This window comes from Sinocyclocheilus grahami, unplaced genomic scaffold (genome assembly GCF_001515645.1).
Source record: "Sinocyclocheilus grahami isolate Dianchi unplaced genomic scaffold, SAMN03320097.WGS_v1.1 scaffold207.1, whole genome shotgun sequence".
Taxonomy (NCBI): Eukaryota; Metazoa; Chordata; class Actinopteri; order Cypriniformes; family Cyprinidae; genus Sinocyclocheilus; species Sinocyclocheilus grahami.
The window spans coordinates 542,796-556,009 of record NW_015505386.1 but is presented as its reverse complement, the minus strand read 5'-3'; the positions used below and the strand labels follow the sequence as shown (position 1 = coordinate 556,009).

At 36.9% G+C, this 13,214-nt stretch overlaps 1 protein-coding gene across 1 annotated transcript in view; it reads left to right on the top strand.

The window, feature by feature from the left end:
• The window catches only part of LOC107595700 (voltage-dependent N-type calcium channel subunit alpha-1B-like), a 132,879-nt gene that overhangs the window by 45,912 nt on the left and 73,753 nt on the right, over positions 1-13,214 (top strand). The window contains exons 4-7 of the mRNA XM_016286194.1: positions 3,172-3,263; positions 3,353-3,505; positions 5,088-5,275; positions 5,346-5,416. Of these exons, the coding sequence (XP_016141680.1) occupies positions 3,172-3,263; positions 3,353-3,505; positions 5,088-5,275; positions 5,346-5,416 (504 nt within the window). The remainder of the gene's footprint in view (positions 1-3,171; positions 3,264-3,352; positions 3,506-5,087; positions 5,276-5,345; positions 5,417-13,214) is intronic.

The following is a 13,214-nucleotide window of genomic DNA, read 5'->3' as shown; positions in this document are numbered from 1 at the left end:
TTCCCTCTTCACATACATCCATCTTTCTTTCAGTCTCTCGTCCTCTTATTCTCTCTCGTCTTATGAGCAAATTAGATCACATGTCAGTGAAGAAAGATGCTCCTCTGGCATACATAAGAACTGTAACTAAATAATATAATTACAGTAAATATCTGTTATATAAGATAAATATTATTTGTATTATTATTATTATTATTATTTTAGATTTTTATTTAAAATTATGCTTTGATGATGATGATGATGATAATAATAATAATAATAATAATAATAATAATTATGTTGCATGTTTAAATATGAGATTATTTCTATCAAGGATGTAACCAAAAACCCAAGACTGGAGCCAGCCAAATGGAGTAATTTAAAGGTCCCCTGAAATGCTTAGAAACGCGCAGCGTTAAGCCACGTTCACACCAAGAACGATAACTATAAAGATAACGATATTAGTGTCCACACCAGCGAACGATATCATCTGTTTATTCTAAGTACACACGCGTCTGCCACTTTAAATTCTTGAGCTCGTTACAGCAGGATGGATTCTGATTGGCTGTCAGTGCTTTATCGTTCATCAGCTGGGAAAAAATCGTTTTGAAAGTGATCACAACGATATCGTTCCTCTGTATCGTTATAGTTGTGGTATGAGCTATGCTATTCTTTAATATTGAGAATGATTTTTAGAACTATATCTTTATCGTTATCTTTATAGTTATCGTGCTTGGTGTGAACGGGCCTTTACTCTATGCGTTGACATCATTTTAACTGAAACAGGAAGACAGGGCGGGACATATCAAGCAGCCCCGCCCCCTTTTAAAATAGACAATAGCGTTCGTTTATATCACAGCTTGGGCTAGAGCCGTTTAGAGCTGTTGAGCTCCGTAAAGCCGCATTTGACAGGGTATCAAATCCAGCCACAATCTCATCCAGATTGCTATAAAATATAGCATTCTGTGTAGAATTCAAATAGCTCCGATACATTTTGTGGTCTGCGCCGGCTTGTGCATGTGATCCGCTCCGTGCTATCATGTCTCTGGACCGGAGCAGAGTGTGTGGTGCGGTGGTTAGCGTGACAGCGTGAAACCAGACTTCTTTTTTTCCTCAATGGAAAGCATATTTACACTGTTTGAATCGTTCCCTGTCCCCTATATAGTGCACTACGTGCCATTCACTGTACAGGAAATACTAATTCTGTGGACAAGTGACCGATTTCAGCTGCGGCTTCAACGTCTATTTTATAGTGTCGGGGGCGGGCGCTTCGGATTCTAGAAAGCATTTGATTGGACAAAGTTTGATGAGAAGCTGAAGTACGATGTGACGTCAAAAAAAATCGTTGAGGCATTTTGGCGGAAGTGACGAACTGCAAGCTTTGAATGCTTATCTCTTCTAAATGTGAATTTTGTCACTGTTTTGGAGCACACTGCCTTATAGATAACCTTAAGACTAACATATTGATACTAACACCCAAAAAACTTTAATTTTGATTTAATTGGGACTTTAAGAATTAAACAACCTGTACTGATCTTTTTAAAAAAAAAAATTTTTTTAAACGTAGTCCAATAGTCTTTGATTTATTCACAACTTCTAAAAGTATGTTTTTTACAGTGTATACACAAGTAAATCATATATATTACTCATATTTATTATATAGGTTATATTTTAAGAGAATCTGCTTATTATAGCTATTTATTTTTAATTAAATGTCACCATATATGTAATAAATTGTTTTGTTTTGTTTTTTTGCATATTTTTAGGTAGAATGTAAGAATTTTGAATACAAACAAATTAAGTTTTAATACAATTTTTTCCCAAATTTTCAGTGACATGCTGATTATGATGCAAGAATTAACATTCTTTATGTCACCTTTTATTTTATTTTCTCTCGAGCATTGGCTCTGCATGTCTTGGTGGTCCCTAGCGTGTATGCCTGCGAGATGTACAGCTCAGACTCTGACTGCACAGCTCCAGCAGAGGGCGCTGTTGTCGCCACACAGGATTACGTTTTCTGTAAAGGTCAGCTTTATTAAAAAAAGAATGCTGAAAACTTTGCTAACTTTTCCTCCTTGTCTAACTTTCCTCCTCCTTTCTGGGTAGTGAGTTAGATAGACTGCGGGGGTGTTGCGGCAGCTCTATCATATTTAATGGGGCATGTCTGCTCAGCCTCACAGTACTCTGCATGATCCCTCCACCCCAACCCTGCTGCTATCCTCTCTTCCCTCTTCACATACATCCATCTTTCTTTCAGTCTCTCATCCTCTTATTCTCTCTCGTCTTATGAGCAAATTAGATCACATGTCAGTGAAGAAAGATGCTCCTCTGGCATACATAAGAACTGTAACTTTTATATAAGGCTTCTCAATTGGCCTGCTGCAAGTTGATGATTGATTTAATGGGAAGATCTTTTGCACACATGCAGTGTGCGGCTGGTTCCACTCCAGTGCTCCTGAGGACACACGGGCTCATGTGTGCTACACCAGCCAACTACATTGCCATGGCAACATCTAATGTCTGTCATCTCGGCGGTGTCACTGTGGTGATGGGATTAGATTAGATTAGATTAGGTTATGCTGATTTCCCAGAACACACAACACCGAAATAACAAAGAGTGAAAAATTTAAGGGGGTCTGAATACTTTCCGTACCCACTGTATATATATAAAGATACACAGTGGTGGCCATAATTATTAGAACACTAGTATTTTCACCAGCTACAGTTAAATAATGGTTTTAAGTCATTTATTTCTATATTTTGCTGTAGTGTGTCAGTAGGAAATATCAGTTTACATTTCCAAACATTCATTTTGCCATTAATTGCACTAATCCAGTGAGATTTTTGTCTGACAACAGCCAGTGCTCCACACTGAGATCTGATCTCATCATAATCCAGTCTGTCTGGAATGACATGAAGAAACAGAACAAACTGAGACAGACTAAATCCAGAAGAACTGTGGCAACATCTCCAGCATAAATATAATTATAATTATTATATTTAACTGTTCATGTTTATATTTGAGGTTATTTCTATGAAGGATGTAACCAAATATCCAAGACTGGAGCAGTCCAAATTAAATAATTTATTAATTAAACAGCCCGTATTGTTTGTCCACTAATCTGAATTAATCAGTGTCTATGATGGTCTCTGCTTTCTATTGACTTTTGCATGTTTGTGGATTTGTGACAGGATTTTAACCACACTGGGTTCGCAGTTTGACTTAAGAACGTTGCGGGCCGTCAGAGTGCTGAGACCCCTCAAACTGGTGTCTGGAATCCCAAGTAAGTGTCTGGCAGTACAATACACTTCAATTTAACAGTGACTAACCATGATTCATTTAACTCAATGTAATGTTTCTCTCTTTCTTTAGGTCTTCAAGTAGTATTAAAGTCCATTATGAAGGCCATGGTTCCCCTTCTTCAGATTGGACTGCTGCTCTTCTTTGCCATTGTTATGTTTGCCATCATCGGCGTCGAGTTCTACATGGGCAAATTCCACTTCACCTGCTTTAAAGTGGATACAGGTTAGTTCCTGTTGTGTAAACTAAAAAGCTTCTTTGAGAGCACCAAGGAAATAAATCTTACAGCCACTGCAGTCAGAGACGTTTCAAAGCACACAATCTCAAAACAGCCCTTTGTAGCACACATTAAATAACGAATTTAGAGAGTCCAAAGAAAGCGACTCCTTATCAGTTTATATTGAAGATAATAAAGACACTCTAGCAGAAAGAAACCCGCACTGGTATCACAAGATAGAAACAAAATGTGAAGACACCATTTACACAATAAAGCCTTTGCGAAACAAAACCTGTTGTTAAAAAACTTTTTTAATGAAAATATGAATACAAAATATATATTTGAACAATTGTTAAACAGAGACAACTCTAGAAGATTTTTGCAGAGCTCTGTTTGGATCAGAGGTCCTCTCAGGCTCTTTCTTTTGTTTATGCAAATTTCCTCCACCTGCCTCGCTTTTCACTGACTGACATTTACCCACAAAACTGCTGTTTCCTTTGCAGCTAGAGACTGAATGTGAGTGAGAGAGACATGACAGATCTTAGTGTTTTTTCTCTCTTCATCTCTGTTTTTCTCCTTGTCTCCTAATGAACACATTAATTGTAGATGTTTATTAGCATTTAATTGTGTTCTGGTGTGTAAGTACATAGATGTGAGGGGTTTTTAACCAAACAGAGCAAACCCTGCCCCTTCATATTTTAAGATGGGGGTCCTTTGCAAGGGGATTATCATATTTGAGGGTTCGTTGCATCAAACAGTTTCAAAATCCCTGCTAATCTACACAATTTTTTGAGCTGTATTAACACCCATATCATGACCCAGATATCTATATAATATATCACCAGGTCCCTGTTGACTCCCACCCCTAATTCCAATTACCATCTGACTTTAGTACATCCTAGTGTACCACATAATAGATTGATAGAAGCAAATGTAATTACATTTCTTAAAATAAATATCATTGATTGCCATTGTAAAGCGGATGTTTTCATGATTTATCCTGCAGGCAAGTGTAGCACACTGACTCCTGAATCACTGAGTGATTTTTAAAGGTCTTTTGTGACACAGAAAGAGGTAAAAAGTCGTTTCTTGAAAGAGCTTGAAGAGCAAATGTTTTTCTATTGTATCCGCACAGCACGACTCTCGAAGATGAGGACATAAACTGTGCTATTCCAGCTGGAGGCTGTGTTTGTGTGTATGCACATGTTTGTATTTATGTACTATACTTCTGTATTCATGGTGTGAGGGATCTTGACAGGTTGTTAATGTAATATGTGTGTGCGAGTTATTTTAGTTCAACACAGTGCATGTAATTAGCTTGTCTTGGTGATGAGGTTTTCAATAAGAAGCTGAGCTGCTAACATGTGCTCAGCTGCTGCCTGCTTCACCCCTCAATCAGCAACATCAGCAGGTGATATGCCTCCGAGAGAAAGAGAGAGAGAGAGAGTGTGTGTGTGTGTGTGTGTGCGTGTGTGTGTTTGATTGGAGAGAGTGGTTGCATTAATTTACCTTCCAAATGTGTAATGATTATTGAAATAGGCCTGTAATGTAATACATAAAGGTTTGTTTTCTGTTTGTTTGTGTGTGCAGGAGAAAAAGTTGGTGATTACCCATGTGGAGCAGAACGTCCTTCAAGAGTGTGTCCCAATGGAACAATATGTAGGGAGTACTGGACAGGACCCAACTTCGGCATCACCAATTTCGATAACATCCTCTTTGCCATCCTCACAGTCTTCCAGTGCATCACCATGGAAGGATGGACCGATGTACTATACCATGTGAGTTCCTATTAGAATTCATTTAATGGAACAGTTTCTGCAAAGAATGACAACTTTTTCCTTTCTTCAGCCCCACATCATTCCAAACCCTTATAATTTTCTTTCTTCTGTAAACCAAACATATGTGAACCAAAATAAGATGTGGGGCTAAATCTGATCAACTTTTTCCCATAAAACTTAATGGTGAATTATAATGCCAAATGGCAAAAAAGAAGGGTCAAATATTAAATGTGTGCACTATGTTTTGAGTTTTCTGAGTTTTCAATGGCTACGTCTACTACCCTATAAACCAATGACATCTCAGGCCGAGTTTACATTTGAAACTACAGTACATTCTAAAACTGATTTCGGACAGGCTTCTGGTGCAGCATAATGGTCTAGGCTACGTACGCTGCTGCAGAACAAGTATGGACTTGCTACTGCCAATAGATACACAGACATGCTGCTGTGAGCATGTAAGATATGCTGCATGAATAGGCATACACAAATCTACAGATAGACAGGTGGTGCTGGGGGAGGTGGATGGTTTCGGATGAACTTTAATAGCAGCCAGCTTTCAGCAAACACTGAACCAGTCTATTTAAATGTTGAGCAAGCAAGTTCACTGGCTGCAGAATCAGCACAGGCCAATCAGCTTGTGCTGTGTAATAAATGATGTGATTGCTAGCAGATTGCAGGTAAAGGACCTATTAGCCTGCACCATCCAGAGTTTCCCAGCTAATTGACCCTTCACTAAGAGCTTGATTGACAGGCGATCTGACCAGTCATAATGCCAAATCCACCATTTTGTCTGACAAACTAATCAGACCGGAGAGTAGATTAACTTCTGTGGACTTAAACTTGAAAATGGTGTGCATTGACATCTTTCCGCAGTTTAAATAAAATACATTCTGATGTTCATTCATGTTTATTTCATGCTTTAAGTAAATATGAAAGGACGATCGTTTTATGTACCATTTGAACTGAGGCGCTACAGTGATCTGTCACTACACATTAAAGAGCCACAAAACAGTATTTATTGTTTGAATTTCTTACTAAATTACAAAATTTGACACCTGAGACCTTGTTTCATACCAGAAGTAACCAGCTCTGTCTTGTCTGTTGGCGCATTGTCAGTTTCCTCTTTGCTCCGCGATGTATTTTTCACTGCGTGAGAATATGGCATGTAGTGTGAGAGCGGCATGGCTTGTCGGACATAGCAACAGTAACTAAGGAGGGCAGGTTTTTTCGAAGGGCCAATTGTCAATCGTAACTTTCAGATGCCTGTTTTTTTTCCTTTATCTCAACATTCATGGATTTGCATGTCATTTTGGAACTTGGCATTAATCACCATCGCATGACATATAAGATGACAAAATCTGAACTAGATTTTTAATATGCTGAAAGTATTAAATATACAGTACTTCCCCGAAGAATGTTAAAGGTGGAACATGGAACATGAGGAGGAGTGAGCAATGGCATAGAGTAACTTTCATTTTTAGGTGAACTATTCCTTTAACATTCACACAAACAAACATGCATTTACAGACATACATAGTGTTGAATATGGATGTGGAATATTGTTTGTGCAATCTTAAAGGCTTTTCTTTGTTTCAAAATTTTGTGTTATGTTTTAGAGCATCTGACAGTCTGTGTTCTGCTTGTCTGAGTGTTGAGCTCAGGAGACTGTTTTTCCGTAAAGGTGCTAGAATCTGTGCGTGCTGATGTGAATACAAAGTGTAAAAGGGAAAGAAGTTTGCATAGTTTAATTGTACACAGTTAAACATGCAAAAGTACTTTTATGATAAGCAGGAATTCCACAGTAATGGAAAACCCTACTGCGGCCAACTGTTTTTACCACAGGTCAGTCATTATAGAGACATCACGTTCAGAATAAACGCTGGCATAGACAGTCTCAGTAACACTTTCAGGGAGCGTAGTATAAACCTTGCTAAGTGACAGAAAAGACAGACTGCTGTAGTTTCACCTGCTCCCCTTCTCCTTACAGTTTACAAATGTGTGCAGAGCGTCAGGCTGCCAGAACATGGTGTGGGGCAGCATATGCCACCCTGTTCCCACAACGCTCCCTCTCCCGCCACAGACTGAGACAAGAATTATGCTAAGCTGAACTCAGACTGTATGCTGCCAACCTGTTCCTGTCATATGCAGAGGGCTGCTGGTTATGCTGATACCCTCTCTCTTTCTCTCACTTTCAGCCACCCACTTTTTAACACATGAGCTCTGTTCCAAAATCTTCTTCATTCTAGCATTCTAACCATAATGGAACCTCTCAAATGAACAATTGGAATGCTAATATTAGGTAAAAAATTGTCCTTTTTAATCACACTTTTTTTTTTCATTGAAATATAACTTTAATTGCAGGACTGAACAGTAAGGGTGTTTTCTGCTTGCTAGGATTAAGCCCCTTGATTTTGTTTTCAACAGAAAATTCTATGAATAATAAAATATGAAATAAAATAAAAAATGTACACTTTAACTATATTTTAAACCATTATGAAGGAAGATTAAATATAATTTAAATATACTAAATTAAATGTAATTATACCAAAATGTTTTATTTGCATTTATAGTTTTTAATATATTTCTAAATATTATTTCTACATTTCTAAATGTCAAATTTTTACATTTAATTATTAAAAAAACATTTTTTTACATATAATATTTTTGCACCTATAAATTATATATTTTTTTAAATGTTAGATTTTCCTTACAAAGAAATTTTGAAATATGTCTGTAAATTTTACAGTTGAAATGATACAATTCCAGAAGAACAATAGATGTATAAACACTTTTTGATGCTACCAAGGCAGTCACAAATATTACATTTATGACGACAGCCTCATATGTGTCAGGCAATTTATTTTAATCATACATTTTTTTGCACATATGATTTTTTAAATGTTTTTTAAATGGTAAAGAAAATTTTTAATATTTCTGTAAATTATACAGTTATTGTATATGTGCTACCAAAACGGTAATAAATCTTGCAATTTTGACAAATCCTCATTTATGTCAGGCAGTTTAATAATTATACCTAGCAGACAAGCTAAATAAATAAATGATGTTGATGAGCAATTTTTGCATCCAAATATTACTTAAGAAAAAGGTTTTGGGGTAGAGTACCTCCCTCCTTTCTCTACACTCCTGCTGTGCAGAGTGTTTTTGCTAAGTGCAATAAACCTTTTTCACAAGGCAACTTTTGCACAGCCTTTATATGCGAGTGTCTTATTAGCATGGGCTTGAGGGCCACATAACCTCTCAAACTGCACTGGTGGCCCTTCAGGCATTCCACAGGGTCTTTCAAAACAACTTTTGTTCCCGGAATACTGTAAAAACACGTCTCTGGGAGACCATAGCCAGCTTCATCATATTATTGCCAATTTGTAACTACTGGAGCTTGTAGTTAAACCGTTCCTTTTAGCCCAGGGGCTTCAATCCTATTTCACAGAGACTGACTCGTTTATAAAGTAGCTCAGTGCACATCTTAATCCCTCTGCATTGATAAGCAAAGACCTATAATTGGTGACAAATAGAGAGTAAATCAATATATATATTGTTCATCATAAGTCTTAGATCTTTCCCAGAAGTCACCCGCATGAGTGCCATTTCTTAACGCTGAGCCAGAAGCTAGTTTGATGTTTTCTTCCATCCTATAGATGGGTAGAAAATATCTTGTTAGTGTGCTTTGTTTTTCATATTAATACCAAACTTTTTTAGTTATTTGCCACTGCAAACCAGTTCATGTATAGAAAAAGCACAAAATCTGAAATCAGCCTCTCTCTTAGTAAGTCAGAGAAACTGTTGTTACTAATAATTTTTTAAGGCTAAACGTTTTTTAAGACATTGTGTGTGATGTTGCTTTTTGAGATGTTATTTATGGTTGGAATCCAGGATTGATCGCATCATGAAATAAGAATAAGCACTCCATTTTCTAGATTGCATGTCAGAGTAGCTGGATTGTGACTCGTTGGATTGATGTCTTTATGGAGCTGTGATAGAACGGCACAATGGAATAATAGGATTGTCTGTAATGGATTATACGCATAAATTCTTTCTTTCACATCCCAAATGTTCATCCAGTGCAGCAAAACAGTGACACTGTGATATAGATTCATATCCTACAATTCAAATCCCACCTAAACACAACCGGTTGTGTCTGAATTGAAAAGCCTTTTCTATATTAAGTATCACATTGTAGCTCAATAAATGACAGACAGGCAGAGGGCCAGAGGTTAGTGTAAGTTTCTCAACCTAAGGAGCTCCACTGGTACATTATCCCTACCCATAATGAGCTTGGGCCCAAACAAGCCAGTGGGGGCGGAGTCCTCGGCTAATGACATGGCAGTCCTCATTTCATGCCTGTTAGTTTTATTACGCTCTCGCTGTGCTAGAGATTAATCGGTTTCTGCTTAATTACCACTGCTGTGTCATGCTTGTTTGGGGATTCTGGTCAGATCCCCTGTGGTGGAGCAACACTACCTGTTGGAGAGACAGTATGTTGCTGCTGTTGTTGAGAAAAGTATTTATTTATTCATAAATTAGTTTACATTTATTTTATTTTATTTTATTTTTTTAATATTTTTTAAAAACAAAAATAAGTTAAAATGACAGATGTTTTTGTTTTTATGTGACTTCAGTTATACTAGAATTCAGAATATACTAAAGTACAGTTGTCAGTTGTGTTTTAGAGAGCTAAATACGGTTACAAAACAGATTGATTATTATTCATTACTATTTGATGGCTTAATTTGCAGCTGATTGGATTTGTTTAATAAATTGTGTCAGTTGTTTTAAGTCGTTCTAATGTTATGGAACTCACAATCTTTGGTCATTTTCAACTACCTACTTAGAAAAGTGCATTAGTGTCATTTAAATTTGGACCTTTAACTTGAAACTTGTAAAGTTGTATTGGAAGGAAATTAATGTGAACATGGCAGCACCCAGGAAGATATACAATTAAAGGGTTAGTTCACCCAAAAATGAAAATTCTGTCATTAATTACTCACCCTCGTGTCGTTTCAAAACCCGTAAGTTCATCTTCGAAAGACAAATTAAGATATTTTTGATGGAATCTGAGAGCTGTCTGACCCTCCATAGACAGCAACGCAACTGACATGTTCCCAAGTCCAGAGACGTAGCAAGGAGATTGGTAAAATAATCCATGTAACATCAGTGGTTCATCCACAATTATACGAAGCTACTAGAATACTTTTTGTGCGCAAAAGGAAAAAAAAAAACTACTTTAGACAAATTGTTGAATAAAGTCTTTTTTTTTTCTTTTGTGCACAAAAAGTATTCTCGTAGCTTCGTATAATTGCGGATGAACCCCTGATGTCACATGAATTATTTTACCGATCTCCTTGCTACGTTTCTGGACTTGGGAACATTTCAGTTCCGTAGTTTCAGTACAGCTCTCAGATTCTATCAAAAATATCTTAATTTGTGTTCCGAAGATGAACGAAGGTCTTACGAGTTTGAAACGACATGAGGGTGAGTAATTAATGACAGAATTAAAATTTTTGGGCGAATTAACCCTTTAATGATAAACATTCAGTTTTAAGCAAATAAAGTGGCTGTAATTTCACTAAAAAATAAGTCTGAGTTTCTGTATTACATAATAAATTTCAGTTTAGCAAACCTTTGCAGAAACAGGAGTGGAAAACAAGAACTTTCTATTCATTTATTTATATTCTTTCTATTCACTTTGTTTCCTTAATTTGTTTCCCTACATTTTTTTCAGAAGAAGTAGGAATAACTCATGTCTGATTTTTAATGGAGTGCAGCGTTAAACAGACAGAAACTAGATTGGTTTTCCTTCAATCTCTGCTCCTGAACATTGCATTTTGCAACAAAACAATCCTCGTGGAAGATCTTATTTAATTTCTGAAATAATTATGAGGCACCTCTTTGTGGTGATTTTGAATTATTCTTATCTTAATGTTGTTCTGCCTACAGCATCTTCAATTATTGTAAAATCTACCTTCTGGCCAAGCATTTGTAATGTTGACTCATCTATAAAAAAAACAGTCAACTCCCACCGGGCCCTTAATGAGATGTCATTTATTGACGTATAAGAGCATGCTGCCCAAGATGAGACATTATGTGTTCTGTAGCCCTGTGAGATCATGTGTTAATTGTTATGTTACACTAAAATTTATAGTCAGCCAGCAGCTGTCATGCTATTCCAGTATCCAGTGTGTGTGAGTGTTTCGGCGTAATCAGTGTTTTTGGTCTTGTTACTGTAGGCTGAGTCACCAGGCCCCTGTGCACCTTGACCCTGTCAGCCGGCCGTCCTGGGCTGTCAGACCCATCCCTGAGCTCATTAAGCATCTTTAAAAATAGCCCGTTGGGAACAGGATGGAGTACAGTCATATTTGTATGCATGCAGCATTGACACTATTCAGGCTTTTCCCCTTCTTTCTCCTTCCCCTTTTTGTTATAAAACTAATAAAACTTATTACAGGTGGCAGTGAAAAATATGCAGAGATGGAAATGCATGTGTCTTTTTCACTTTGCAGTCCAGCTTAACCAGGAGTTAATGCTCTAAAATAATGCTGCATCATAAGCCAGTAGCCCAAAAAGGTGCAGCAGAAATAATTATCGAATGATGGTCAAATGATGGAGAAAAACATTCTCCATATCTAGGCATATATCCACCCACGGTGCAGTCAAGACACTTCCAGCATTTTAAAGAGCTGATTCAGGTGTATAGATCACAATATTAGACTGATGCTGTACAGTTTCAGTAAAGTACGCTACATAATTCCTTTAGTCAGATCGGGTGCTAAATCAAATAAATAATGCAATTCATTCTTAATTTTTGAATTCACCCCTCAGTCATTATTATTACACTATCTTGGCATAAGAGAAAGAGAAAGATATATGGTCATGATAGCAGAATAGCTTAGCTTATTTTATAGTTTGTGTCCCTCTAAGGACTCATAGAATAAATATTATACTTTACTTACTTGATCTGATTCAGTTGACTGTGCATAATGCTGAATAAAGCATTATGATAATCAGTGTTTATAGGTTCAGGTTGAGTAGATGTATGTTTGCGCACTGTTTTAAGAAAGTGTTACAAAAGCCTTAAAGGATGGAGTAGATTAAAGAAGATAAATTACATAAAGTAAAATGTCACAGTGAAACAGCTTAAGGGGAATATGATTAATATGCTTTTTGTTTTTGCTCCCGATTTGTACTGTAATTGCTTCAAAAGTCTTACACCTCTAATAAATTATGCCTAATATTTGTCTTATTTTTGGCATCTGTTTTTAGTTCAAATGTGAGAGGAAAAATCAAATTTTAACTTTGTGTGTGACCATGTTGTTGATTGTTTCTTTTTGGCTTTAGTGGTCAAGTTTTTTTGAGTTAAAAGGAAAGCAAGCAGCTTCTGCATTGTGATAAAGTAAATCTACAGATTCACAGACCTGCTTGGCTGCATTTCTCGCTGTTGCTGTTTGTTAAGTAGCTCTGGACTTTGAACATATGTTGTTATTGGCATGGCGGGGGCTTTTAAGAAAGTGTTACAAAAGCCTTAAAGGATGGAGTAGATTAAAGAAGATAAATTAGATAAAGTAAAATGTCACAGCGAAACAGATTAAGGGGAATATGATTAATATGCTTTTTGTTTTTGCTCCCGATTTGTACTGTAATTGCTTCAAAAGTCTCACACCTCTAATAAATTATGCCTAATCTTTGTCTTATTTTTGGCATCTGTTTTTAGTTCAAATGTGAGAGGAAAAATAAAATTTTAACTTTGCAGGCTGACTGGCTATGTGTCGGAGCCAGTCAGCCTGCACCGGCTCAGGCTCCAACACGCTTCTTAGCAGAAGAAGAACAACAGGAAAATGGGCGGAACTGTGCGTGAGCCTTTTAAGGTCTGAGAAGATTCACGCCTCTCAGGATGGGCTTGTCCAATGAGAAAGACTGAAATTCT